The sequence below is a fragment of the Sinocyclocheilus rhinocerous genome, unplaced genomic scaffold (genome assembly GCF_001515625.1).
Source record: "Sinocyclocheilus rhinocerous isolate Xijiao unplaced genomic scaffold, SAMN03320098_v1.1 scaffold873, whole genome shotgun sequence".
Classification (NCBI taxonomy): domain Eukaryota; kingdom Metazoa; phylum Chordata; class Actinopteri; order Cypriniformes; family Cyprinidae; genus Sinocyclocheilus; species Sinocyclocheilus rhinocerous.
The window spans coordinates 246,927-272,643 of NW_015655580.1; the positions used below are offsets into that span (position 1 = coordinate 246,927).

Below are 25,717 nucleotides of genomic sequence, written 5' to 3' on the forward strand. Positions count from 1 at the left end.
ATGTACAGATAAAGAATTTAAAACATCTAGTTGAAGCCGTGGTCTAGCAGTTATGTACATAAGCATATACATTGTAAATATTACACTCTAAAAAATGCTGGGTTGTTTCCACCCAACTTTGGGTCAAATATGGACTAACCCAACTGTTGGGTTAAATTTTGGTTAAATTTTTTTATTAACTTTTTACCCCAACAGTTGGGTTAGCCCATATTGGACCCAAAATTGGGTTGAAACAACCCAGCATTTTTTAGAGTGTAGATATCATAATGCTAATAAAATGGTTTAAAACAAGAAAAAACACAAAAGCTGATGTATGAACATTTACTACATATACACCTGTCTACATACAACAATTATACAAAACATGCTCTATGTACATAAAATGATTCCTTACAAATTTTAACAATAAATAAGGTTTATGCATTGGAAGAAACAAAACACAAAGAATAGCAAGTGTTCTCATGCGCAGTGAAACGTGTTTTTCAATAGAACGAATAGCAATTAAAAAAGCAAATACACGCTGAATTCTTGTCACTTTAACTCGAGTACAAACAGTATTCACACCTAATACTGGTCTACAGTCAACAATTATGGCTTGAATTTTAATTGGGACTTTTTTGTTTGTGACTGAAATAACAGAAAGCCTGGATTTATGCTAATTTATGTAACCGACAATATGCAAAATGCATGAACAAAATCGGACGATACGGCAACATAATGACCTAAAAGTATCAAGAAATATATTTGAATGCCAGTTTGTAATCCCAATGATGATGAGACTCTTTTTAGACGTTTGCTGCACATGTGGCATTATTGGCAATGGCTCGTGAGCACCAATGAATCTGAACCGTTTCAGAAGAGTAAAGCATGACACATATTACACATTCTCCTCCATATGGACATGTGAAACCAGTTTCCAAATGTGAGAGATCGAATCTGAAAGGTGGCAATGTGATTCCTTACTCTAACATGCACACATAACCCTGACTCATGTAGTAGGCGGTGAATGCTTTTATAAACCAAGTCATCGTTCATCTCCTGAAAGAAAGGGTCAGTATTTTTGTGTCCTGATGTAAACTGACATGGACAGTTGGAGAAAAATACATTGTGTGGCAATGTGGGTGGGGGACTTTTGTGGGTGTGCCTGAACGTGTGCTGAAACTGCCTAACCTGATTCTGTCATTGCAGGCTCCAGGCTATAAAGCAAAATACAGCCACTCAGACAAGCCCCATCTCACACACGAACCAAAGTAAGTGCTACGAAGTCTGGAGAATGTCACAGAAGGCCGAAAGTTTGCTAAGATTAAAGGAAGAATCAAAAATCACAAAATAAGGAGTGGGATCAGATCCTGGTCCAAATCTCAAATTGCAAATCCAAGTCCAAATGTTTTGTTTCAACACCAACCAAAGATTGTTTGTTCATTTCAGAGATACACAATATTCTCCTCTCCATCAGTATCTCTGTTCTCTGTCTCCATGGTAACCAAGGGCTGGTTGACGAGCAGGACGTCGGCTTGATGAAGCCCTGCCCCTGTTACGCCAGCTGACCAAGATTCTTGGACATGGTCGAGCTGACCCACATCTGTGAAGACAAGATCGGATGTTACTATTCATCATTGTCATCAATAGTCACCATAGTTACATTATTCATCATTTTCTTCATGTTGATCCATCATTTTCCTTCTTCAGTGAAACAAAAGGAGATCTGAAGCAGAATGTTTTGCATACTGCAACTGTGGATTTTGGATGGTGGATGATATTTTATGATACAAAGCTCCACAAAGGACAAAAACGAACCATAAAAGTCTCACACAAGTGGCTTTGTGTGCTATATTCCAAGTCCTAGCTTTTTGAAATTGAAGATACTCACTGATTATCTTCCTAATGTATGTGTGAGGAACAGACAAAATTTTGAGACCATCTATGTTCATTGTATGAAGAGCAGAAGCTCCTTTTGTGTTTGACCAAAGAAAATAATATGGAATCAACATTTTTTATTTTTGAGCTATTATGTTCATGCTCATGTAACTACATTACGGTGGACCAGTAATGCACAACACAACGAAATTAGCACAACAAAACAGAAACAAGCCGCAACACAACAAAATTAGCACAACACAATGGAAACACAACACAACAAAATTAGCACAACACAATGGAAACACAACACAACACAATTAAATTAGCACAGCACAACAAAATTAGTCCTATGCATTGTGTGGCGATTTCGTTGTGTCACATCACAATGCAAACAAGCCGCAACACAACGAAATTAGCAAAAAACAAAGGAAACAATCCACAATACAATTAAATTAGCACAGCACAACAAAGTTAGTCCTATGCATTGTGTTGTGGTGATTTCGTTGTATCACAACACAACGGAAACAAGCCGCAACACAACAAAAATAGCACAACACAATGGAAACAACACAACAAAATTAGCACAACACAATGGAAACACAACACAACAAAATTAGCACAACACAATGGAAACACAACACAACACAATTAAATTAGCACAGCACAACAAAATTAGTCCTATGCATTGTGTGGCGATTTCGTTGTGTCACATCACAATGCAAACAAGCCGCAACACAACGAAATTAGCAAAAAACAAAGGAAACAATCCACAATACAATTAAATTAGCACAGCACAACAAAGTTAGTCCTATGCATTGTGTTGTGGTGATTTCGTTGTATCACAACACAACGGAAACAAGCCGCAACACAACAAAAATAGCACAACACAATGGAAACAACACAACAAAATTAGCACAACACAATGGAAACACAACCCAACGGAATTAGCACAACACAATGGAAACACAACGCAACGGAATTAGCACAACGCAATGGAAACAAGCCGTAACACAACGAAATTAGCACAACACAAATAAATTAGTCCGATGGTGATTTCGTTGTATTGTGGAGATTTCGTTGTGTTGTGCACTACTGGGCCACTGTACTACATTCATGTAAAAGGGGAGAAAAAAACATCTAGGCCTAATCCACACAAGGGGTTCAGCTCAAACGCTATCACGTCATTAACATTCATGTGATGTTGTGAATGAAACTGATGAATCCCTCTCATTTAATTACCCATTTCTCAACAGGGTCTATGACCCAATTTCATTACCTCCATTCCCAATGTTTGTGTATGTGAGGTAATGTTGTTAGCTGAGCACTGTGTGAATAGTGAAGGTCAAACATTCAACTACTTTGAGGCCATGGTCTTGACCTCTGAATAAATAGTGAAACAAAGCAACGTTATATGCTTGTTGATTTAACCAGCACTTCAATCAAGGCCTTTACAGGACAGGTAACATTCATATTTATTCACTTCGATTAAAAAAACAAACATGTACAGTAGACTGTAAGGAGATCTTTCAGTTTGCTGAGTGAATCATGACCATTGTGGACACACAAATATATTTAATTATGGCCTTCACCTGTGTTTAGCTCTACTGAAGCTCTCCTTTGTTCAGCTATTGGTTTAAGCATGTGCATGTGTCATCAGCATAATCTTTTTTGGCCCTAGACGTTTAGGATTTAATTTAATTAAGGTGTCATGTCAATAACAGGGCCATCTGTTGCAGAGCTTTAGCTCATTCTTTCTTGATCGCCCCAACAAAACCTCCAGATGAAGTGGTCCAGCACAACCAAGGATTTTATTATTGTTTTTGAAAAAAGTCTCTTATGCTCACCAGGGCTGCATTTATTTGGTTAAAAATAGTTTAAAAATATTATTTAAAAACATTATTACAATTTAAAAGAACAGGTTTTTTTATTTGAATATACATATATATTTTAAAAAGTAGTTTTTTCTGTGATGGCAAAGCTGAATTTTCAGCAGCCACTGGTCCAGTCTTCAGTGTTACATGATCCTTCAGAAATTTGCTGCTCAAGAAAGGTTTATTATTATTACCAATGTTGATAAAGGTTGTGCTGCTTAATATGTTGATGAAACTGTGAAACATGTTCTTCTCGGGATTCTCTGCTTAATAGAAAGTTCAGAAGAACATTTATTTGACATACATTTTTTGTAACATTATTAATGTCTTTGCTGTCACTTTTGATCAAGTATGAAGTTTAAATAATAAATAAATGCATTCAATTTAGAAACATGTAACTACCAGCACATGCTAACTAATGCCGAGTTCACACTGCACGATTTTAGCCCGATTTTTCACTCGCCGACAGGTTTTGCGAAATCGCCGTAAGTTGATCTTTCTTTTGCTTCTATGGCATAGTTAAGGGCTAAACAAGTCCAGCTTGACTTTCTGCTATGTTACTAACTATGGGCAGCTATATAAAGGTAAAAATATGGCAATCATTAGAGATTCTGAAATACCTTGTATATTGAGGTATATCTGTGACACGATTTTGAGTCCGAAAACTACATACACACACTCCATGCACATACTCCAAAGTGTGTTGCAGACGGACGCTTCTTGTGTGAAGAGTTGGTGGTGATTATAACAGGAGTGATTTGTTTGGATGTGTCACACCATGTGTCTGGTGCAGTTATGACATAACTGTTTACAGTTGCCAATTAATGTCACAACAGGTATTTTAACCGGCTCATCCAATCATTTGTAATTAATTACTTTTTTGAGTCTCATTTTTAACTCAAGTGTTACGTAATGTGAAGCTATTTTCACATTGTGCCAGACTTCATCAGTTATAATCTTACCCTTTGGTTTGAGACCTAATATATTATGAAAATATTATTTAAAATCTAGGTAACGCTTTACTTAAAGCCTTTATGTATGATGCTTTATAAAATAGTTTTAATGCATTAATTATGCCTTGTAATGCACTTTAAAATGCACTGTACAATCTCATGAATAATTGTAACCACAGTTAATTCATTATAACACTTATCAATTCATTGTTACACTATGCATTTTAAATTTGGTTATAATTATTTACTACAAGATTACATTTAGTCATTTAGCAGACGCTTTTATCCAAAGCGACTTACAAATGAGGACATGAAGGAACATGTGACACTGAAGACTGGAGTAATAGCTGCTGAAAATTCAGCTTTGCCATCACAGGAATAAATTACATTTTAAAACATTAATATAGAAAACGGTTATCTTAAATGGTAATAATATTTCATAATATTACGTTTTCAGACTTTTTGATCAAATAAATGCATATCATTTTTATTTTAGGGGGTGGGGAATGTGCAGCAAAAAAATAAAAACCCTAACAGTTACTCACACTGCAACATAAGACTCCTCATTCTGCCCACACAACTAAGTTACTAGTGATTGCAGTAAAAACATTACCATTGTTTGGGATCTCTGTTAGACTTCTCAGAGGGGTCGAGTACATTGTTCCTCCAGTCCAGCTCTCATGCCCTGCAGGAGCATCGGATACTCCAGCAGAGCTCTGTCTGTGGTTGGATCGTGCCAGGAGTGAATTGAGACTGTTCTGAGCACTGGGAGAATCCAAGTATCCTGAGTGCAGGTGGACAGTCTGATGATGATGGTGTGAGTGATGTTGAAGGTGGATGTGCCTGTTGTTCAGAGAGGGAGACATAAATGCTGCCTCGTTCACAAAAATGGATCCACGCTCATCCTGACCACTCAGGTGATGGTGACCCGCGTCCTGAAAGACAGACATGTGCATCACTCACATATTACTACAATATACTTATCTATAAGCAACACAATTACGGTACATACTCCTGCACCTCATTCAAATTATATAATGCCCAGATGTACGACTTCCAGCAAAGGTGTGTTTAGCTAGCAGCTTCAGATTATGTGTTATGACACACAACTTTGCCACACCTTTTAAAGCCATGATATTGAACATATAGAAGTAGTAAACTTACATAATCTGTTTAATCCTAAGAATTAGTTCGGAAAACAGTAACAAATAATGACAAAGAGAAGAAATATTGTTGAACATTTTGGGGAAAAATAGCACAATTTAATGTATCTAAAATTAAATTATAATGTAATCAGGGAACATTAAAGTAAAAAAAAAAAACTTCAGTGCGCTGCAATTTTAGTCAGCCATTATGTTGAATTAAGTTTTAATTTCCAGCTTACCTCTATTAGCACAAACTGTATTATTTTTAATATTTTTTTATAATTTTTTACTTCCACATGACATCATCTGGTCATTCAAAGGCCTTTCCTTTTTTCCCCCCATAGTTATCTTTTGTGTGTACTTCATTTGATCACATTTACAATCAGCTGTTTCACTTTAAAAAACTGACAGCAGAGACTAAAGTATGATGCTGTTTTTCCATCAGACATCATATCCACCTCTTCACCCATTTCCTGAGATTTCCTCATTCATTCAGTTGGTTGGCTACATATGTGAATTAAAGGCCAGACTGAATCATTGACCCAAGCTCAAAATCACCGTTCTGTGCTAATCAGCCCCCACAAATAATACCATAAATAAAACTTGGGCCTGAGGCAGTTCATGTGTGTGGGAGCATCTTAAAGGCAGACACAGAAATATATTCGCCAAAAGGTCAAAGCTTAGATGGTGGATACACACTCACAAGCTATTTAAAGTTGTGGTTTCATGAATGCCATTCTGAGCGGGAATCCACGCAATACAAATGACAATAAGGATTTTACCTCTCAGATCGTTGCTGTATTTATAAAATATCTAAATGGAGAGTGTTCCTACAACCTTATTAATTTGCAACAAAATTTAAGCATCCTGATACAAATGGTTTTTCACATACAGCATTGGTAAGACAACAGTGCTATTGGTTTTGAAAACAGATGAACTACTGTCACACCAGTGAACACTGTAGTCAAGTAGTTACTCCCCAATGCGGTGTTTTATATCTAGTCAAGACACTCCAGAGCAGTTAGCCATCAGATGGACGCTATTGCCCTACATCTCGCCCTTGCACTCATCCTCTTTCTGATCATTCTAATCAAACCTCACAAACAAATGAAATATCACTTCCCTGACCTGCAGAATGAAGCACACAGAGTTGTTTTTAATTATTTTCCTTGGTAGGGGCTTTTTAATTATCATTAATCATTAGCTTGTTTATTAGCACACAGACAAGAGGCTGAAGCTAAGACCGCCTCACACGGCCTAAGACTGATGAGCCATGAATTGCTCTCATTATCCCAGGTAATGAATCAGAGGCTTAGCTGTGTGTGAAAAACAGACGCTTGACCGCAACTGAATCCTCCCTGTGTACAAGAGGTCAAAGGAAAGAAATGTTTTCTTCCTCAGTGGCCTGCCACACCTGATTTGAATCTGCCTGAAAAAACAAAAAAAAACACAACATTGGCTTTGGACCTTATAAATTCCGTTGTGTTTAGGTTTTCTGCCATAGACTTATTTATTTGTCAAGGCATGTTTGTAAGGAATGGTCAATAAATGTATTCCAATAATCCAAAACACTGTTCACCCCAAAAACAAGAAGAGAGAAAGAGACTAACATGCACACTTGCAACCTGAAGAAACAGGGATGCTCACTACCACTCATTTTCATTTAGATTTTTTTTTAAAGAAATAATTAACTTCATTTAGCAAGGATGCATTAAAATGATCAAACATGAAGGTAAAAAATTTATAATGTTACAAAAGATTTCTATGTCAAAATGCTTTCTACTCAAAGAATCCTAAAAAAAATATATACATATCAAGGTTTCCACAAAAATATTAAGCAGCACAACTGTTTATAAACATTGATAATAATAATTGAACAGCAATAATTAAGCAGCAAATCAGAATATTGGAAGGATTTCTGAAAGGCCATGTGACACTGAAGACTGCTAAAAACTCAGCTTTGTCATAATAGAAATATATTAAATTAGAACAAATTTAAATTCTATATAACGGACTATAATATCTCACATGTTACTTTTTTTACTGTATTTTTGATTAAATAAATGCAGCCTTAGTGAGAACAAAAAACATTTTAAAAAATCTTATTTTTGAATGGTAGTGTATATAATATTTTAATTTAGAAGAGAGACAAAAGAGTGAGAAAGACAGAAAGAGAGAGAAGAATGCAAAACAGTTGAAATATGTAAGGAACAGAAAGAAGAACAAAATGAGACAGAAGGGGATTACAAGACAGAAAAGCAAATGGGATCAAGAAAAACAGAAAATTTATAGCTTATCTTCCTTGAATTCATAACTGACAGTTTGGTTCTATCTTCAAAGTCAGATGAGAGCGGATTTGGGAGAGCTTTCCTCTGACATCACTACCTGGGTGTTTTGGCAACAGAGTAAAGGAGGGATAAGGAAAGAGCAGAGGAGCAAAGAAATATTTCAGTGTTTAGAAGACAGCTGCGTCTCCAGAATCACACTGTGCACAAAGGCTTTTATGACATACCCACAGCTCACAGATATAGCTTTTAGGAATATTTCAAACATACACAAACAGCTATGGAGAACATGCATATACACGCATTTGAACAAACAGGAAGAAACTACAAAGTCCCAAAAGCAAAACAAAAGCACCCTTAGTGCCACTAGTGGCAGTCAATCACAGGAGGGAAGACAGCCTTAGATTCCTCACATATTACTCTAAATAAACTAATTAAAACTACTCTAATCAATCTCTCACTAATGTATATAACTCAAATGCATAAATATGTATTTTTAAATAGATGTTGTAGTCTAAGCAAGTTCAAATCATTGTACAAGAACATAGAAGGCTGACAGCCAAAAGTCTTCTCTGACCAATCAAAAAATAAATATGCAAATGACAACAATTTTCTTTCAAAAACGTGGCTGAAAAGGGAAAAGGAGAACTAAAAAGGAGAACTGTCTCCTTACAGATAAATGAGCAATCTTAACTAATGCATTCATTAGAGGTTGTTTCTAAAAACCATAGATTGCACTGCATGATTTGATCCATTTATTTTACATTAAGTGGTTGGCTGGTGTTCAAAAAAATTATCATTGTTAAAGCTACAGTACACAATAAAGGAATTTTTGTTTCAGTTTTAGTTCAAATGAACAAAATACTACTATTCAGCCAGTAAATACAAAAATCTGTTCAAAATCACATTCTTGTCCCACCCAGAGTTATTACAGCCTACAAAAACGACTGATTTTCAGATCTCTCTGTTTGAATTTAATGGAAAATTTCAAGTTTCTGTCATTCCACCTTGCATTTTCACAGGTAAACACAAGTAAACCTCAAACCATCAGACTCATTTGCTCAGAAGAGAAGTGCCAAAGCACAACTGATATAAAGCAAGTAACATAATTTCATGATTCAACCACAGATACCGGTCATCTATGTAATGAAGCATTTATCAACAAAAAAGAAACCTACAACAATCTTTCATTGTTACTGTAACGTAGTTTGTAGTCACGGGAAGAAGGAGGCGGGAACCATGTAAGATGAGCAGGTTTGAGCAATGTTAAAGTCAGCATGAAACGGAAATTGCAATCACTTTTTCTTCCCTACTGTGAGGTAGGCTTCTCGAACAAAGAAAAAAATGTAGGGCGGGATTTGATTTTGTCTATCGGTAATTGATTGGATTGTTGTTGTTTGCTAATCTGCTTAAAGGTGCAATAGGTGATTGTCTTCAGAAACATTTCTTGTTATGCTGGTTGAAAGTCTCTTCACATCCCGATAGTAACCATTAAGTTGAGTGGTCTAAATGTATTTATCTGTATTTATATATTCTGTGGAAAGCGTAGGACCAAGAAATATTCGTCCAATCAAAATGCTCATTCCGAGCGTTTTGATTGACTTTCCTACCTGCCTGTCAACATGTTTTTGCATACCTCTGCGCACCCTGATCGCACAGACAGGATACTCCATCAGCGCGTTCACGTACGCTGTGCAGACAGAGCGAGAATGGCAGGCAAACATCAACAACCTGATCTTCCTTCCTGGTATTGTAGTACTTTTACTAACTGTACTATAAAGTTTTCTCACCGGTGAATGACACATGATGTATTGTAGTAATGTTGTCTCTGGTCGTCTGGTCTGTGTGCATATATGCGTTCAGGGGGCATGGCTTTGGATGGCTATTTGCAGGAAGGGTGCGACGTACGCTTTCAGTGCTATCAGGGTAAAGTTAGCATTTTCCAAGATGTCCTACTGCACCTTTAAGTTTGACGTCACACACCGACGTTTCCAGATTAAAACACTCTATGTGATCCCAAAAGTGAACAACAAACAGTACCAAAATACATTTATGGTGTGTATCATGATCCAAACCTTTATCCTTAAGAGCTAAATCTCACTTGACCAGGTGTCAGAGTATATAAAAGGTTAACTTAGAGGTGTGCTATAAATAAATAGTGTTCATAAATGGCTGCTGAGATTCTCAGTTGAATTCTCAATTGCACTCTCAATTGAAACAAAGTGGAGACTTGGACCCGCAGTATTCAATGTCACGACTTGACTTAAGCTTTGCTTTGATTGTTTCGTGTGAGTGACATATTGCAGGAGGGGAGGGATTGAAATTTGTCTGGTCATTAGACACCCTTTTTTTAAAACAAAAAATGCTGTATACTGATAAATTATTTATAATAAACACGGCATTATTCCATACATTGTAAGAATTGCCAGTTTAGATTTCATGGTGACTTTAATTTCCACATCACATAGACCACCACTGAATCCCACACATTCCCATCCACTCACTGATCATCACCTGTGTCTGCTGTCCATCCAATGGTATGACCATAGCTGGCAGGTTCTGCTGGTAGCCCTGCTGCAAACTCTCCAGCAGCCTACGCTGAGCATCCAGCTTCTCCTTCTCCTTTTCCACAGTCCTCTGGCCTTCTCGCAGCCTCTCCAGGCTTTGCTGGTACTCCTGCAGCTGCTCTTGGAGCTCCTGTCGCTCGCTCTGCAGCCTCCGCTCCTCTAGGTGGCACACCAGTTCCCTCTGCTCCAGTGACGCCTCCAGCTCAGACTGATGAAGCTGTCGCACCTGGCACTCCCGTTCCCACTGCTGCCTCTCTCGTACAAGGGTGCCCCGTAGACGGGCCACATCCGCCAGCTCCTCTCGCCGGCGCTCCGCCTCCCGCTGGCGCTCCTGCTCCTGCAGGGTCTGGTTGCTGCGAGTGATGGGCAGTGGGCGGGAGTGTGGGTGAGGGGAGGGGCTTGATAACAGGAGGAGGAGGAGCCTTTGGACTTCATAGCAACTGTCTTGGATGGTGACTGTGGCCTATTTACAAAAAGCAAAGGTGTTTAAAGAATTAGTTCACTTCCAGAAAAATTTCCTGATAATATACTCACCCCCATGTCTTCCAAGATGTTCATGTATTTCTTTCTTCAGTCGAAAATAAATTAAGGTTTGCATGCACGACTTCACGCATTGCGTAATCACGTTGGAAAGGTCACGCGTGGTTAGTTCTTTGTCTGTGTACTTCAGTTCAAAAAGTTGGGTAGGGTGAAAAACTCTCATCTCATTTTCTCCTCCAACTTCAAAATCGTCCGACATCGTTGTTTTAACTTTTTTTGTAATAGGTGTTTGACTTTCTTTGCACGTTCGCTTTGTAAACACTGGGTCGGTACTTCCGCCTACATGCATGACCTTTTCAATTTGATTACACAATACATACACAATTACATATTGCAAGATGAGCATTTGTGGCTTAAAGTATACACATTTTTTTATTTATTTTAGAAAATGACTGATTGTTTTGTTAGATAAGACCCTTATTCCTTGGCAGTGGTCGTGTAGAGCCATTTGAAGCTGCATTGAAACTGCAATTTGGACCTTCAACCTGTTGGCTCCAACTGAAGTCCACTCTATGGAGAAAAATCCTGGAACGTTTTCCTCAAAAACTTTAATTTCTTTTCGAATGAAGAAAGAAAGACATGAACATCTTGGATGACATGGGGGTGAGTAAATTTTCAGGAAATTTTTATTCTGGAAGTGAACTAATCCTTTAAAGTAAAGGAGATCAAAGGTGAATAACAATGGCACTTATTCACTGAAATAGCTAACACTAGTGAGTCTTGACCAAACCATCACTAGGCTACCACCCTCAGTTCATCATCAGCCACAAGTACAGTACCATTCAACAGTTTGGGATCAGTAAGGTTTTAATAATTTGATTCTGTAATGTTGCAATACATTAATCAAAACAGACAGTAAATAAATTTATAATGCTACAAAAGACTTCTATTTTAAATAAATGCTATTTATTGAACTTTTTATTCATTAAAGCAGCGGTTCTTAATCCTGGTCCTCACGACCCCCAGCTCTGCGTATTTTGCATGTCTCTCTGGTTTAACACACCTGATTCCGATAACCAGCTCGTTAGAAGAGAGCTCCATGAATGAACCGTGTTCCGATTGACATGTTCCCTACATAGTGTTCACTGCTCTCTACTCCCTGCACATGGGAAATCGGCTGAAGTTTAGTTCACTTAAGAACACAATAAACATAATAATAAGAAATGCTTCTTGAACACCAAATCAGCTTTGCATCATAGGAATAGATTATACTTTAAAAAAATATTAAAATAGAAAACAGCTATTTTAAATGGTAATATTTCACAATATTAATATTTTTACTGTATTTTTGATAAAATAAATGGAGCATAAGAGACTTATTTTTAAAAAACAATAAAATAATCATAACAAGCCCAAACTTTTAAATGGTAGTGTACAGTATATGTCTCAACTTACACAAGTCTATGCATAAATTGCATCTTCTCTCGTGCCGCCTCTAGTGACTTGTTAAATGGAGCTGTTTTTAGCCCTAAAAATCTGAGGAAAATTTGCATTTTTCATATATGGTTCCCTCTGGTATGTCTAATGGTTTTTATCATAGCAGTTTTTGATTTTGAGTAACATATGGTCTGTGGTTAACAATACTTGAAGACATTGAAGAATTACTTTCACACTTTGTTATATAACACAAATAACAGTCATAACTCAAACACATGATGCTAAAAATCTATGTTTCTAACAAACTGTTACATAAAGACTACGATGCTGTCCTGCATAGGTAAAAGACAGTAACTAAATATCATGTGAAAATAAGTCTCTTAGACTCAGTTTGGCTCAACTACGCTCAGGTTCAGATTCATGCTCAGAGAATGCTGACTGTGAAAACTGTAATCATATTGAAAAGAAAGAAAATATGTCACTTATGTTCAATTTAATGCATCTTTTATAAAAGACTGAACAGTACATTTGAACAGTAGTGTACATTCTTGAAGTAGCTGCAGTCCTTGTGTAGCAATTTTCTATCAACTCTTTTAAAGCACAAATTCATATTTGATGTACTGTAAATTGTAACTGTAAATTATGCTACAGAACAAAATGTCAAAGTTTTATTTTACTCATAAATCAAAAACAGCTATTCTAAAAACCCATTACACATTCCAGAGGGAACCGGTGGCGAATTAGCCTTCCAGGTTGGCCTACAAATTGACATCATGACTGAACAGCTGTATTATGCTTCCCTACTTCCAAACAAACAATAAAAATACATCCAAATTTATCCCTTTGATAAGGACATCTAAAGTAGCTCGGAAGTTCCAATGTTTTTTTTAAATAGCAATACAAAAAGAAGGTCAATCTCTTCTAAGAGACTTTTGCAGGTGTGCCACTTATGTCTACGTCCCACATCCTTCTATTATACATCCAAACCACAGCATGTTATATAAGACAGTTTTATAGTTGGTCAAACACGTTTAGGCAATGAAACTTAAGGCTTGGACAGAGCTATTTGAAGTGAGTCATGTCGTGTGTTTATGTGTGCCTGACGTAAGGCCTGTCCACTATAATTATTCTTTCAGTTGGTATGTGGTTGTGTGACATGAGCTCACCTGTAGACTGTATAGCAGCTGAGTCAAGCTCTGCACACTCTGACTCACCTATATTAGGACAACAAACAAACTATGAGCAACAGAAAGTAAAGAACTCTTAATCAAAACTATGAGTCTACTCCAACTAACGTCTCTTCTTCCTGGAAAGAGAACAGAATAGCTGTGTGCACTATAGCAATATGTTCTGTTCTATTGCAAACAACAGATATTTCATTTACATTTTTTGTCAGACATCTGCTTGCTGGAGCACATTTTACAAAACTGCAAACTCTGTGTTTACTTCAGGAGGTTCCTAGGAATGATTAAAAAATTTCAGCATCTGTTGACTCAAACACCATTTGGTTCTTTATCTACAAAGTCAACAGACAGCAAAGGAAACAGACGCGGTGACCTGAGTTAAAGAAAACAGCCTTCCAGCCAAGTAGATTTATAAATGAGCAAGGCTAAGTGTTCACTCAAGGATGCTTGAGTAATGTAGGGGGACACATTAAGACACCAGCATTGATAACTTCCCACGAGGTGAGAGGATGAGAAAAAATGCCTGTTAATGGTTGTTATACCCCTACATTCACCTTATCTTGAGTTGGATAGTTTCCTGTGTTATTAAACGTTGTGTTGGATTGAATATTACTTTTATATAAGAGAGAACCAATAATATTACCGCACTTTAGTGCAGTCTGGATGTTCGTGGGCTGTAGTGTAGAAGTATAAATGGGATAACAGTTACAAAGAATACACTCTTTTGTGTTGAATTCAACACAAAACAAGTCTGCCCTCTTAAGGCAAGATTTATGTCCCGTCTATATGAACATTACGTTTACAGCACCACCTAGTGGACACAGAACTATGTCTGTTATTGCTTATGTAGAACAGGATCAATTTTGCTCAAATCTGTAACTTAACAGAATACAAATATAACATAATATTAATGGTAATCTAAAGCTTAAAACCCTAAATAAATGTCGAAAAGAAATACAATTTATTTAACATCCAGTAAAACAAGAATCTTTGTTTTGTAGCAATAAAATTTAAATACCTTTTAAATATTGATAATCTCCTTTCATGACCTTGTGCTCATGTCAGCAGCACAAAAAACCTTATCAGCATGACGTACTGTGCAGTGCACTGCAAGACGGCATCGACAGCAGAAAAGAAATCCAAGAAAATGAAAGCCTAATTCTTCGCTTTTATATTTAATGAAACGGGACCCTTGAGGCAGTGAAATGGACTCGTCTTATTTTAAGCTCATTAATACTTAGTAACATAAAGAATGAGATGTGATAGTGCAAGAAGAATGTGAATTATTCATGCAGGGCGACTGTACCTCTCATGCTGAACACAGCCTTTTTGGTAAGGCTGCAATTTAAATCACTTATAATGGAAAATATTCAATATTTCTTACCTATATTAGTATATTTCTATTAGTAATCATGCTGTGACATTATACTACCACAATTCATCTTCTAGTAGTAATCCCGTGTGCAAATAATGGCTGTTCAAGTGCTGTTTATGAGAACACATTTACCTTTAGGTGTATATTGTGATCAGCGTCTGAGCTGTGATTAAAGGCCTGTGTTTCTAAGCCTTCCTCTCCTCTCCACTCTTCCTCATCCCTCTGGAGGGGATCCATCAGTGGACTCTGGTTCTCGGGGGACAGGGGGGAGGAGGGAGAGCAAGGCTCGGGTTGGGTCTGCTCTTCTGGACAAGACGGGACAGCGGCAGTAGAAGCACAGTGAGAAGAGAGGGCTGCTTTCAGGTTCTCCGCTAATGAGGAGAGAGAGACAGCAGGATTACTATGCATGCAGTTATGTGTATTGTGGTACACAAAAAACTGGTAAAACTGGTAGTATTGTTAAAAAGTACCGTAAAAAGTGCCTCTTGAAACATGTTGTGTCTATAAATATGTGAGTGTGAATATATCCATGTGCATGCACTACACTACCGGTAAAATATTTTTAATGTTTAAAAGTCCCTTATGCTCACCAAGGCTGCATTTATTTGATTAAAAACACAGTAAAAACTAATAGTGAAATATTACTACAATTTAAATGCAAAGTAAATGTTTTCTGGTTTAATATATTTTAAATGTAAATTAAGCCTGTGATGGCAAAGCTGAATTTTTAGCACCTGTTACTCAAGTTTTCAGTGTCCATGATCATAAAGAAATTATTCCAATATGCTGATCTGGTGGGTAATAAACATTTATTATTATACAACAACTATTATTATCAGTGGACTCTCACCCTCTTTAAGAGCAGCACTGAGCAGTACTCCGGCCTGAGGGATGTCTTCAGTGCTGGGCCGTACCAGCAGTCTGGGCTCTGGTCCTGTCTCACGTCGTCCTGCCATGACTGACAGCTCGGCATAGGTGTGTAGCTTCTCCTCCAGATTGGCACAGATGAGGTGATCGTGGCCACACAAAGACTCTGTGAAAGAAGGAGGTTGGTTGTCATGTTCAAAAAAATATTATTCTTTAGCTGACACAAATGTGCACAAATAGTTTAGGAAACTACACCACTCATTGACCACTATTCAACTGTGTATTCTAGTGAAGTAATAAAAGCAACATACAAATCTTGTGTATTTCATTACATTATTAGATATTTTAACAGTAATTGATTATACTGTCAGTGTATGCATTGACAAGTCCACTTCATGCTATAAGAGCTCTCCAAATATATTTTAGTAAAGGTTAGGAAATGTGTGCATTATTGAGGTGTCATTAGCCAATCACTATATCAATGTCATTTTCTTGCATATACACAGTAATTGCCTGCACCGCAGATGAAAGATGAACGGGGGTGCAAATGGAGAGATATCTCCAAGTATTATAAATTATATATAAATTTCAGCTATTATAAAATATTATCCTTCGGTTCAGCCTATCTGGTCGGTTGTACCTTGTAGCCTGTGGATCTTTTGGACTTTTGCTTCCGTGACTCTCCTTTCCTCTTCTGACTCACTTGTAGTTTCATCCTCCTCTTCAGGGCAACTTAGCAAAACAAATGCAACTTAAAATTCGTCAATACAATCACGTACACACTAATTTGTTTCCCGCTCAGCTGCCCTTATAGATAAGAATCAAGTATGACATGTTCCATTCCTCGTCACTACACACCTCTCCACAGCCTCTCTGATGAGTCTCATCCAAGCATTGCGTTCATCTTTAGAAGCAGCGTGTACCTCATACATCTCAGGCCCAGCTGAAGATGCACTGATCAGAAACATGCCTCTCTCCTCATTGGCCACCTCACGCACGATCAGCTTCTGGAGAGAGATCACTGGAGGCTTCTGGTCCTGGGAAAGTAAGAGAACAACTATTTGAACAAAAACAAACTATTATTCACGCAAAACACTTATTTAAAAAATCAAACTAAATCAAATGTAGGCTATTCCTTGCATACAAATGATTACACTATTTCTCAAAAGTTTGGTGTCATTAAGTTAAGTTATAATGCCTTTAAAATCTTTTGAATCCTGAAAAAAAATTGATAATGGTTTTTGCAGCACAACTGATTTCAACATTGATAATACTAAGACATTGTTCTTGAGTTAATAAGGATATTAGAAGGATTTCTGAAGGATCATGTGACACTGAAGACTGGAGTAATGACTGCTGAAAATTCATATATAAAATATTCAAAAATATTACAACAGAACACCGTTATTTTAAATCAAATAAATGCAGCCTTGATGAGTATATAAGACTTCTTACAAAAACATTTAAAAAATCTTATTAACCCAAACTTTTGAACTGTAATGTATGCTTTATGAAGATGAAAATGCATAGTAATCTCAAAAACCAACCACAGCAGCAAAGATGTATCTCTGATCTTTCTCCTGAAGGAACACCAATGAATCAGACAGCAAAAATGCCAGAACATCTGTGGATGACCAGAACAATCAAATAATGTAACCAGATCTTTCATCAACCGAGCCAGATAAGAATTAAGCACAAATGGCTGTTCATATGTCCTTTCTATTGACTACTGTGTAATATATTGTGACAATTCGCTAACACTCCTTGTCCTTGTTACACGTTACATGTACTTACTATTATAATAACAATAAATTATGCATAATTACATGCAAGTAACCCTAAACCAAATCCTAATCCTAACCCTAACCATATAGTAAGTACATGTAGTTAATTAATATTTCTCAATACTTAAATGTATAATTACACTGTAACAAGGACACCTTAAAATAAAGTGTAACCCAATTCATTTTCTCACCTTTCAGTCTTCCTGTGGCCGTCTTCCAGAGCAGTGGCCCCTGGTGCAGCAGAGCCCTGCCATTGCTGATGTCCTGCTTGCGGAAGGTGTAACCGCTCTTGAGTTTAGTCGAGCACTTGTTCTCCATGCGGCCCAGGACCTCACTCAGCTTCTGGTTCTGCTCGTACTGACTCACACACTGGTCCACAGCAGAGATCAGCTCTCGGATCAGGACTAGTGCACAAGACAGGTCAGCATGCTCTTCTGTGCCCTCTGAAACAAAGAATAAGAGAAACTGAGTCTAAACGAATGTGTACGCACAGTATATGTTTGGGTTTGGATGTGATATTGTGTGTATGTACGGTAAGTACTGTGGGTGAGGAAAAATACCCTCTGTATAATGCAGTATTCTTTCCAGGAGGACGGGATACTTTGTAATTCGCTGCGTCACTAACAAAATGCATTCTGGGATTTCTCGCCTCTTTACCAACGAGTTGCTACTCTGTTGCTGTGGAACCAAAAAGATCAGATTAGCTGAAATTCAGTGCTGCCAAAAGCATCCATAATACATTAAAACATGACTGATACAGTCATTGAGTGATTTGGCTCTCACTTTGATGAAGAGCTGAAATCTCTTATTCTGCTGCTGAAGCTCTTTGAAGTAGCTGACCGCTTCTGTGTGACGACTGCAAAACTCGCCATACACCTGCTTCATCTTCTCTGCATTCTCCTGGGAGAACTACAATGACCACAGACACACACCTATGATGTACTGTACTCTATATGTACATAACACCGATACCAATAACAGGTGTGGATGGAGCTACAGCTCTTGAGCTGTGGTGACAGGCATAGCTTCATGTTAGTGTGACATGCTAGTTAATTTCTTCAACGATGCTTCGTACTCTGATAATTAAGTAGTCAGTTATGTTGTTTGAATTGGAAATGCTATCCAGACCTGTTTTGTGAACTGCCTCAACTGATTCATTCAAAAATATTTGACTCAAAAAATGATTCATTCGTGGAATGGGCATTGTAGCTTTTCTCATGAACCTTCCAAATGGGCAAAATGGATGAACTGCTTAGTCGTGGTTATGACATAACAACTACTTAAATGGTATCACTTGTTAACATTAGTTAACTACATTAGTTAATATGAACTAACAATAAAAAATTCTAAAGTATTTAATGGTAATTTCAGCACCTGAGCTAACATGAACTAAGAACAGTTATATTAACAAACATTAAAAAAGACTAACAAATAATGTAGCAAATGTACTGCTCATTGCTAGTAAAGGCATTAACTAAAATTAACAAATGCAAACTGATCAATTTAATTGTAAATTACAATTAAATTGATCAGGACACTGAATTTGAACTGTGTACTCATACAGACATATACACAACAATTATAATTGTGTACCTGTTGCAGAAAAATGTCACCCACACGGTGGATGAGGTAGTTCTTGCTGCTGTTGGGCTGAACGCAGCTTAGCCGCCGTTCCCTCATCGCGAACAGGAAGTCACGGTGGAGGAGAAGCAGCTCATCTAAGCAAGGGAAAATCCGTCCAATAGTGTCCACATCCAGCCCGACTTCCTCCCGCATTCCCCGCCTGAAGACCTCCGCCATTATCATGAGCGTCTGTACGTGGTGGAGCTCGGTCTGCATGAACTCTGAGAAAGACCAAGAGAACAAAACACTATCAAATGATGTACAGAACTTATTCAATACAAAACATTTTTAGTGAGTTTTAGCTGACCGTAAATGACATCCTGTCTCTTGATGATGCGTTTTTCTTGCACCTTACAGAACTGGGGCTCCACCGCTAGGCTCCATGACTCCGCCTCCAAATCCACAGCATTCATTACCAGCTCATTCTGTAGGGGGGAATCTACAGAGTCTATGGAAATGTGGAACAAACAAAAGAGTTAATTATTGTGTTTTATGTATGTTGAGTTGGAGTAGGAAGACCAGTTATTTCACTGGTGATTTCCTTCATCAAAAGTCCAGCTGTTTTACCTTCAATAAGGGAGGAATCAGATGTTGAGGACTCCATGGTTTGGAGGAGCTCCTCTGGTTGGATGTGGTTCCGCCACAGTGGGGCGTCACTATCTGCTTCTGGGCTACCACTAATCCTGATGGGAAAACATGTCATAAATGTTCATTAGAACACTAAGGAACCATAAACACTCAACAAATACAAACTCTGGGCACCCACTGATTATCCACACAGTCAAGAAGTAGCAATTATTCCCCATTTACAGAGGAAATAAAATCATAAAATGTAGTCAGCTTTAATTCTTTTGTAGTGTGTTAAGACTACATAAACTTCCATATTATGTCTGAAACTGTCAAACTGAAAATAAACAAGCAGCAGTTAATTTTGGACCAAATGCACCTTTTAATTGATATTATTTTAAATATCAAATAGCATAACAGTATCAAACAAAAAAATAATTTCATTTGCAGAGTTGATTTGTAGTATATTTGAGATTGAGCACATCATAACTTATGGGCTATTACCATTCACAATTCATTTATCTAGATACTTTTTGTTGAATATTACAACACAGTAAGAGTTTCGGACCTTTCTGTGACTGCAGGCACACTTCTAGACAGAGGGCAAGGAAGGGGAGTAAAGTCTCGTGATGTCATCACTGGAAGAGAGGCAGAGGTGGGGATCTGAGAGGACGAGGAGGAACTTTCACGCACTATAAAATCTAAAGGTGACAGACAAAAAGGTGAGAGCAAAACCAAGACAAAAGTGTAACTGCCTAAAAAAACTCTGTTAAGGAGTTCAATGATATGATAGCGGGAGTTATATCGATTTTCCTTCACATGTTTTATAAAGCTGGTAAAACTCACTCTGAGGGAGGGAGGCTGTCCTGCATTTTACCGTCATAACAGAATATTTGTCTTGAGGTTTCTGTAAAAGAGAGTATTATTAAATTAATTTCTTAAACATAACATTACATCCTCATTTGATACACTGATTACCAGTGTTCTGTTTTGTAACAATGGGACTCATCACAGAGTCTCAGTACTTTGTGTCTAACCAAACATGGGCAAACATCTAGGTTTAAATATTAAACTTAGTCAATCTATCAGACTTGGATGTAGTTCAAGAGAAAAAAAAAAGTGCAAACACAAGCACAGTCCACCTTCAGGCATGGCAAAGATGCGTCCTTACAGCCCTTATGGACACTCACTGCACAGTCTAGGAGTCAAGAGAAACATAAACAAATCCGAAGAAACAACATAAATATATAATACAGAAAAACACACATTACACCTGGCAGACTTCCAAGACCTTCCAAATGACAAAAATAGATAAAAATGAAATGACTCATTACATACCTCCGTGTTACGAGAAACAGTACATCTTTTAAAGTTAAAACTATGACAGTTTTATTATTTAAAATATCTGTTTCCAATTAAACGAACTCACATGCGCAGTGGAGGACCTCTTTCCCCGAAGCTGGCTTGCCGCAGATCTCACAAAGTGTCGACCCCAGGACAGATCCTGCTGTGAACTGGTGTCCATTGACCTGCTTGTCTTTGGTCTCTCTCTCTTTTCCTTTCCCCTTAAAGAACCGAGGGAAAGCCATCAGATCACTGACAGTCCACATCACCACCTGACGTGACTGCACATTACACTCAACATTTTGATCACTACATGTTTTCTGCTTGTTAAGTTAGTCTAAGTCTGACATGCTTGTGTGACAAAAAAAGGCCATGGGAGAGTTTGCTGCTGGTAAAACAGTTACAGCCAAAAGACGGCTTAATGATTAAAAGAGACACCTCTGGCTGTTTTTGGGACTAACAATCAGTCTTTACCCCAATCTCTTTTTCTGTCGCCCTGAATGGCTAATAAACAATATTTTGTGCAAAAACCAGGAAAAAATAGTTCAGTTTTTAAAGAAAAAAAGTATTTTTGTATAAAGTAATATGTATTGTATAACGTAAATGATAAGACTATAAACCAACGTTTGAGATTTTAACATATTGCTTATATGTAATATTGTGAAATAATATTACAATTCAAAATAAATGTTCTATTTTAATATTTTAAAATGTACAGTATTTTTCCCACCAAGTAACTTTTTCTTTTTATCATCAATGCTGAAAACTGTTTTGCTGTTTAATATTTCTGTAAACACTGTGATAATTTCAGGATTCTAACTTTAATAAATGCTATTTTTGTGCTCAAAAAACGTTTCTAGAAAGTTGAAAATAACAGCATTTATTTGAAATAGAAATCTTTTGTAACATCATAAATAGCTTTACTGTAACTTTAGATCAATTCAATGCATCCTTGCTGAATAAAGGTATTACCTTCCTCACTCCAAATGTTTTGAAAAGCAGTGTATAAATATAAATACAGTATACATAACACATATGTTTACCTTGTTCTTGTTGCGAGTGCTATACATTCGGCTCTTTATAAAGCTGAATGTGCGGCTGACTTTGTATTTTTCTGACTCTGTTTTGGAAGGGATCATATATTTGTCCCATTCCTCTTCCTCAATCCTGAAACACAAAAGCCCGCTTATATTAATCACCTGTGCATTATAAACACAAACACATGCCTATCCAGTGAGTGTTTAATGATAACACAGCTTTTACTTTCAGACCATGATGCAGTGGCTGGGCAGTTTCATTAATGCATTTGTTTCAGGCTAAGTCATGCATTCTTTTCCTGGAAACAGGAAAATTAATAATTAGTCATCAGCCTCTGTGCCATAACTAGGACATACCACCTGAGCAGTGCGGACATTCTCTGCATTTCACACATACCTGATTAGAAATCTTTGCTTGGTGAGAGGCGAGTTGTGAGACAAGGACCACAGTTAGGTTCACAAACAGTGTTATTACATATTTTAGTGTCAACACAGTGAAGTGAAAGCATCATTTGGAGTTATCTCACAAAGGTTAGACTTGATTTCATGCCCGTAGGTGACATTCTGGTTAGGTTATTAAGACGATCATGCCAAAGGTGTTGTTGGTGTTTTGGGGCTACTGGGGCTCTGTATTGACATACTCTTTGAGGAATTCGGACAGCGTGAGGTGTTGGAGGGAGTTGGCCAGCTCTGCGCTGGTCTCATCGTCAGCCGACTGAGCACGTCTACGAAACCTTAACTCCCTATAGAGGTACAGTACAGCACTCTGAGTGTTCATACACACAACAGATACATACATTTACATTGTAATGTATCCACACTCCACACACACACACAGACTGTCTCTGGAGGGCGCTACTGTGCTTTGCTGTAAAAAAAACATTAAGAAAAAACATACTGCAGGGAAATAAGTTGACAGATATGGATGATGATGATATATGAGCTGCAATATGACATACTGTATGTCAGTCACCAACTACTGCATGCATATCTATGTGTCCATTTACATTAATATTTTTGCTCATTAAACAAAAACAACACTATCCAATAGCATTCAATTTGGAAAGGTTAACACCTGAAAAAGGTGCCACGTCTTTCAAATCAACAGGAAGCATCTTGTCACCTGGCATCCATGTAGAATTGTTCTCAACAGTTTTATTCTCTGGTTAATACCTAACACTGGGATCAGTGGAGATGAAAGGTTGTTAGAGGTCTGCATTACCTTTTCTCTTGAGGCTGCTCTGATGTGCTGCAGGCACGATGTTCTGTGGAAAAGAGAATTTTATCATTTAGATTGCTTCTGTCAAGACCACTTTTTAATGGCTTTTGAAACACTCATAAATAAACATCTTCGAGAATTTACAATAGGTTTCCTTATAGACTTTATAAACATTCATCTACAGACTGATGACACCATCCTTCCTTTCCAGCAACATCTTATCAAATAATGATGAAACCCCTTGAGGGTGAAGGCAGACGCACTGCAATTAGGCTTCCACAACCAGCAAGCAAAGCCATGGAGATTTGCAACCTTACACATACTGTACACACACCAGACCAGTGTTGTTATCGTTTACAAAAACTAAAACTATTAAAAACTTTTTTTTTTAATAATTAAAAAAAAACTGACATAAAATAAAATATAAATATGAGATGAAAATGTAAACTTAAAAAACTTGAATTGAAGTACCAAAATTACTCAAATTAAAAAATTATAGGAGCACATAGCAAAATCTCAAAAATATAAAAACAAAAGGCAATTGAAAAATTAATAAATACTGAAATGTTATATAAATAATAATAAAATAACACACTATACAAACACAAAAAACCATCCATTTTCTCCCACATAAACACAGAGTGCTTTCAGCAGCAGAAGTGTTGCGCTATGTTGTTAGTAGCGTGCGGGATAAGAGGCGGGTGAGCGGGCGAGCGGGTGAGCAGGCGTGGCCGTACTTACTAACAGGGTTGAGCAGAGACAGAGATTTAGACAGAGACAGTGCCTGTAGTAGAGACCTGCTGCCACTGCTGCTGGAGAGGGCGCCATCTACAGGACACAGCGGACATGACACTCACTACAGCCCGGCACTACTCTACACATACATACTGTGCCGGTTTTGAATGGAAGGATTTGTATAAATTATGAAATGTTATAGCAGAAAGAGCCAAAAATTGGTGATTGGATCCTCTATTAATGATGTCTGGATCATCAAGCAGCAGCACATTTTGGCTGTGTCTCAAAACCAAACATGCCTGTCCCTGCTAGACAATCCAACTTAAGTGTGCAGCTGTGTTTTGGAACATGGTAGGTGGTTAGCTGGTCATAGCTGGTCATTAGCTGTTCTAAGTTCATCGTCGGCTGGACTACTAGCCGCAATGAACCAACTTGACCATATGAAGCTGGTCAGACGATGTAGAAGATGGATTGCTGATCCATGACGGTTTACAAGCTTCAGAACAGTTTAGTCCAGCTACCATGTACTAAATAACACGATTACAATCTTGAAATGGTGTTTCCAGCAGGGATGATGCCCAAATAAGCTGTCTACATTAACGAGCTACTTGGTTTTGAGGATATTTGTTAGTAGTGTGTGTCTGTTCACTACAGTTTTGTTAGTAATCAAGTGTAAAGGCTATTATGTTCAGCTATTATGTTGGTGTGCCCATAAATTATTTTACAGACATTAGAAAAGGAATATCATCCGAGTTTTCCTATAAACATTAATAATCTACTTGCCAGCCTTGGATGAATGGAATAGAGCAGGCTTGATTATGCTACCAAATGAGATTCAGCACCATTAACTGCCATAGAAACGGGCAATTATTGTGAGATACTCTGACTCACTGGATGTTAATGAATGTAGATCATCCGAGGGCATTACAAACAAGCTAAATTTTGTAGTTACACCCTTTTTAAAGAGATAAAACAACTGATAAAAAAGGAGATCATGAGCTAAATACTATAAATTTTAGCTTAATATCCATGACACAGTAAGAAAGTAGGCCTGTTTCACACTGCATATGTAAGCAGTGCACAATCAAGGCAGAATCGTGACTATAACAGCACTGTGTTCTGCTTTTCCACTGACAGCTCTAAAAAGAAAAAAAATCTGGGTTGCCACATTGGATATTATATTTAAGAAACTTATAAATCATTATTGGGAGTGTATGTGAACTTGATCATAATTAAATATAATATTTACTGGATTTACATCCAAATGGAAATTAATCTATACAGAACAGACCACAAACCCTACAACAATAAACCACAAATGATCTGGATTTTGATTTACCGCACAATGCGCTGTGAATGCTTTAACCGGTAGGGGCTGACATAA

General features: G+C 37.4%; 1 protein-coding gene across 9 annotated transcripts in view; it reads right to left on the reverse strand.

Annotated features, from left to right (window-relative positions):
- Nucleotides 1-782: 782 nt before the first annotated feature.
- The window catches only part of LOC107718644 (rho guanine nucleotide exchange factor 28-like), a 66,565-nt gene continuing 41,630 nt past the window's right edge, over nt 783-25,717 (reverse strand). For 5 of the 9 annotated variants that reach the window (XM_016525823.1, XM_016525828.1, XM_016525821.1 and 2 more), the window contains 23 exons: nt 24,340-24,426; nt 23,602-23,644; nt 23,021-23,122; nt 22,386-22,509; nt 21,428-21,563; nt 21,141-21,196; nt 20,845-20,905; nt 20,567-20,699; nt 19,999-20,114; nt 19,739-19,879; nt 19,402-19,652; nt 18,592-18,717; nt 18,369-18,486; nt 18,000-18,251; nt 17,572-17,648; nt 16,883-17,061; nt 16,665-16,756; nt 16,008-16,190; nt 15,290-15,528; nt 13,765-13,812; nt 10,629-11,144; nt 5,298-5,619; nt 783-1,582 (listed from right to left, as the gene is read on the reverse strand). In XM_016525823.1, coding sequence (XP_016381309.1) covers nt 1,425-1,582; nt 5,298-5,619; nt 10,629-11,144; nt 13,765-13,812; nt 15,290-15,528; nt 16,008-16,190; nt 16,665-16,756; nt 16,883-17,061; nt 17,572-17,648; nt 18,000-18,251; nt 18,369-18,486; nt 18,592-18,717; nt 19,402-19,652; nt 19,739-19,879; nt 19,999-20,114; nt 20,567-20,699; nt 20,845-20,905; nt 21,141-21,196; nt 21,428-21,563; nt 22,386-22,509; nt 23,021-23,122; nt 23,602-23,644; nt 24,340-24,426 — 3,560 coding nt within the window. In that variant the 3' untranslated portion in view covers nt 783-1,424. The remainder of the gene's footprint in view (nt 1,583-5,297; nt 5,620-10,628; nt 11,145-13,764; nt 13,813-15,289; nt 15,529-16,007; nt 16,191-16,664; nt 16,757-16,882; nt 17,062-17,571; nt 17,649-17,999; nt 18,252-18,368; nt 18,487-18,591; nt 18,718-19,401; nt 19,653-19,738; nt 19,880-19,998; nt 20,115-20,566; nt 20,700-20,844; nt 20,906-21,140; nt 21,197-21,427; nt 21,564-22,385; nt 22,510-23,020; nt 23,123-23,601; nt 23,645-24,339; nt 24,427-25,717) is intronic. The other 4 variants (XM_016525825.1, XM_016525826.1, XM_016525827.1 and 1 more) reach the window with 4 other exon arrangements.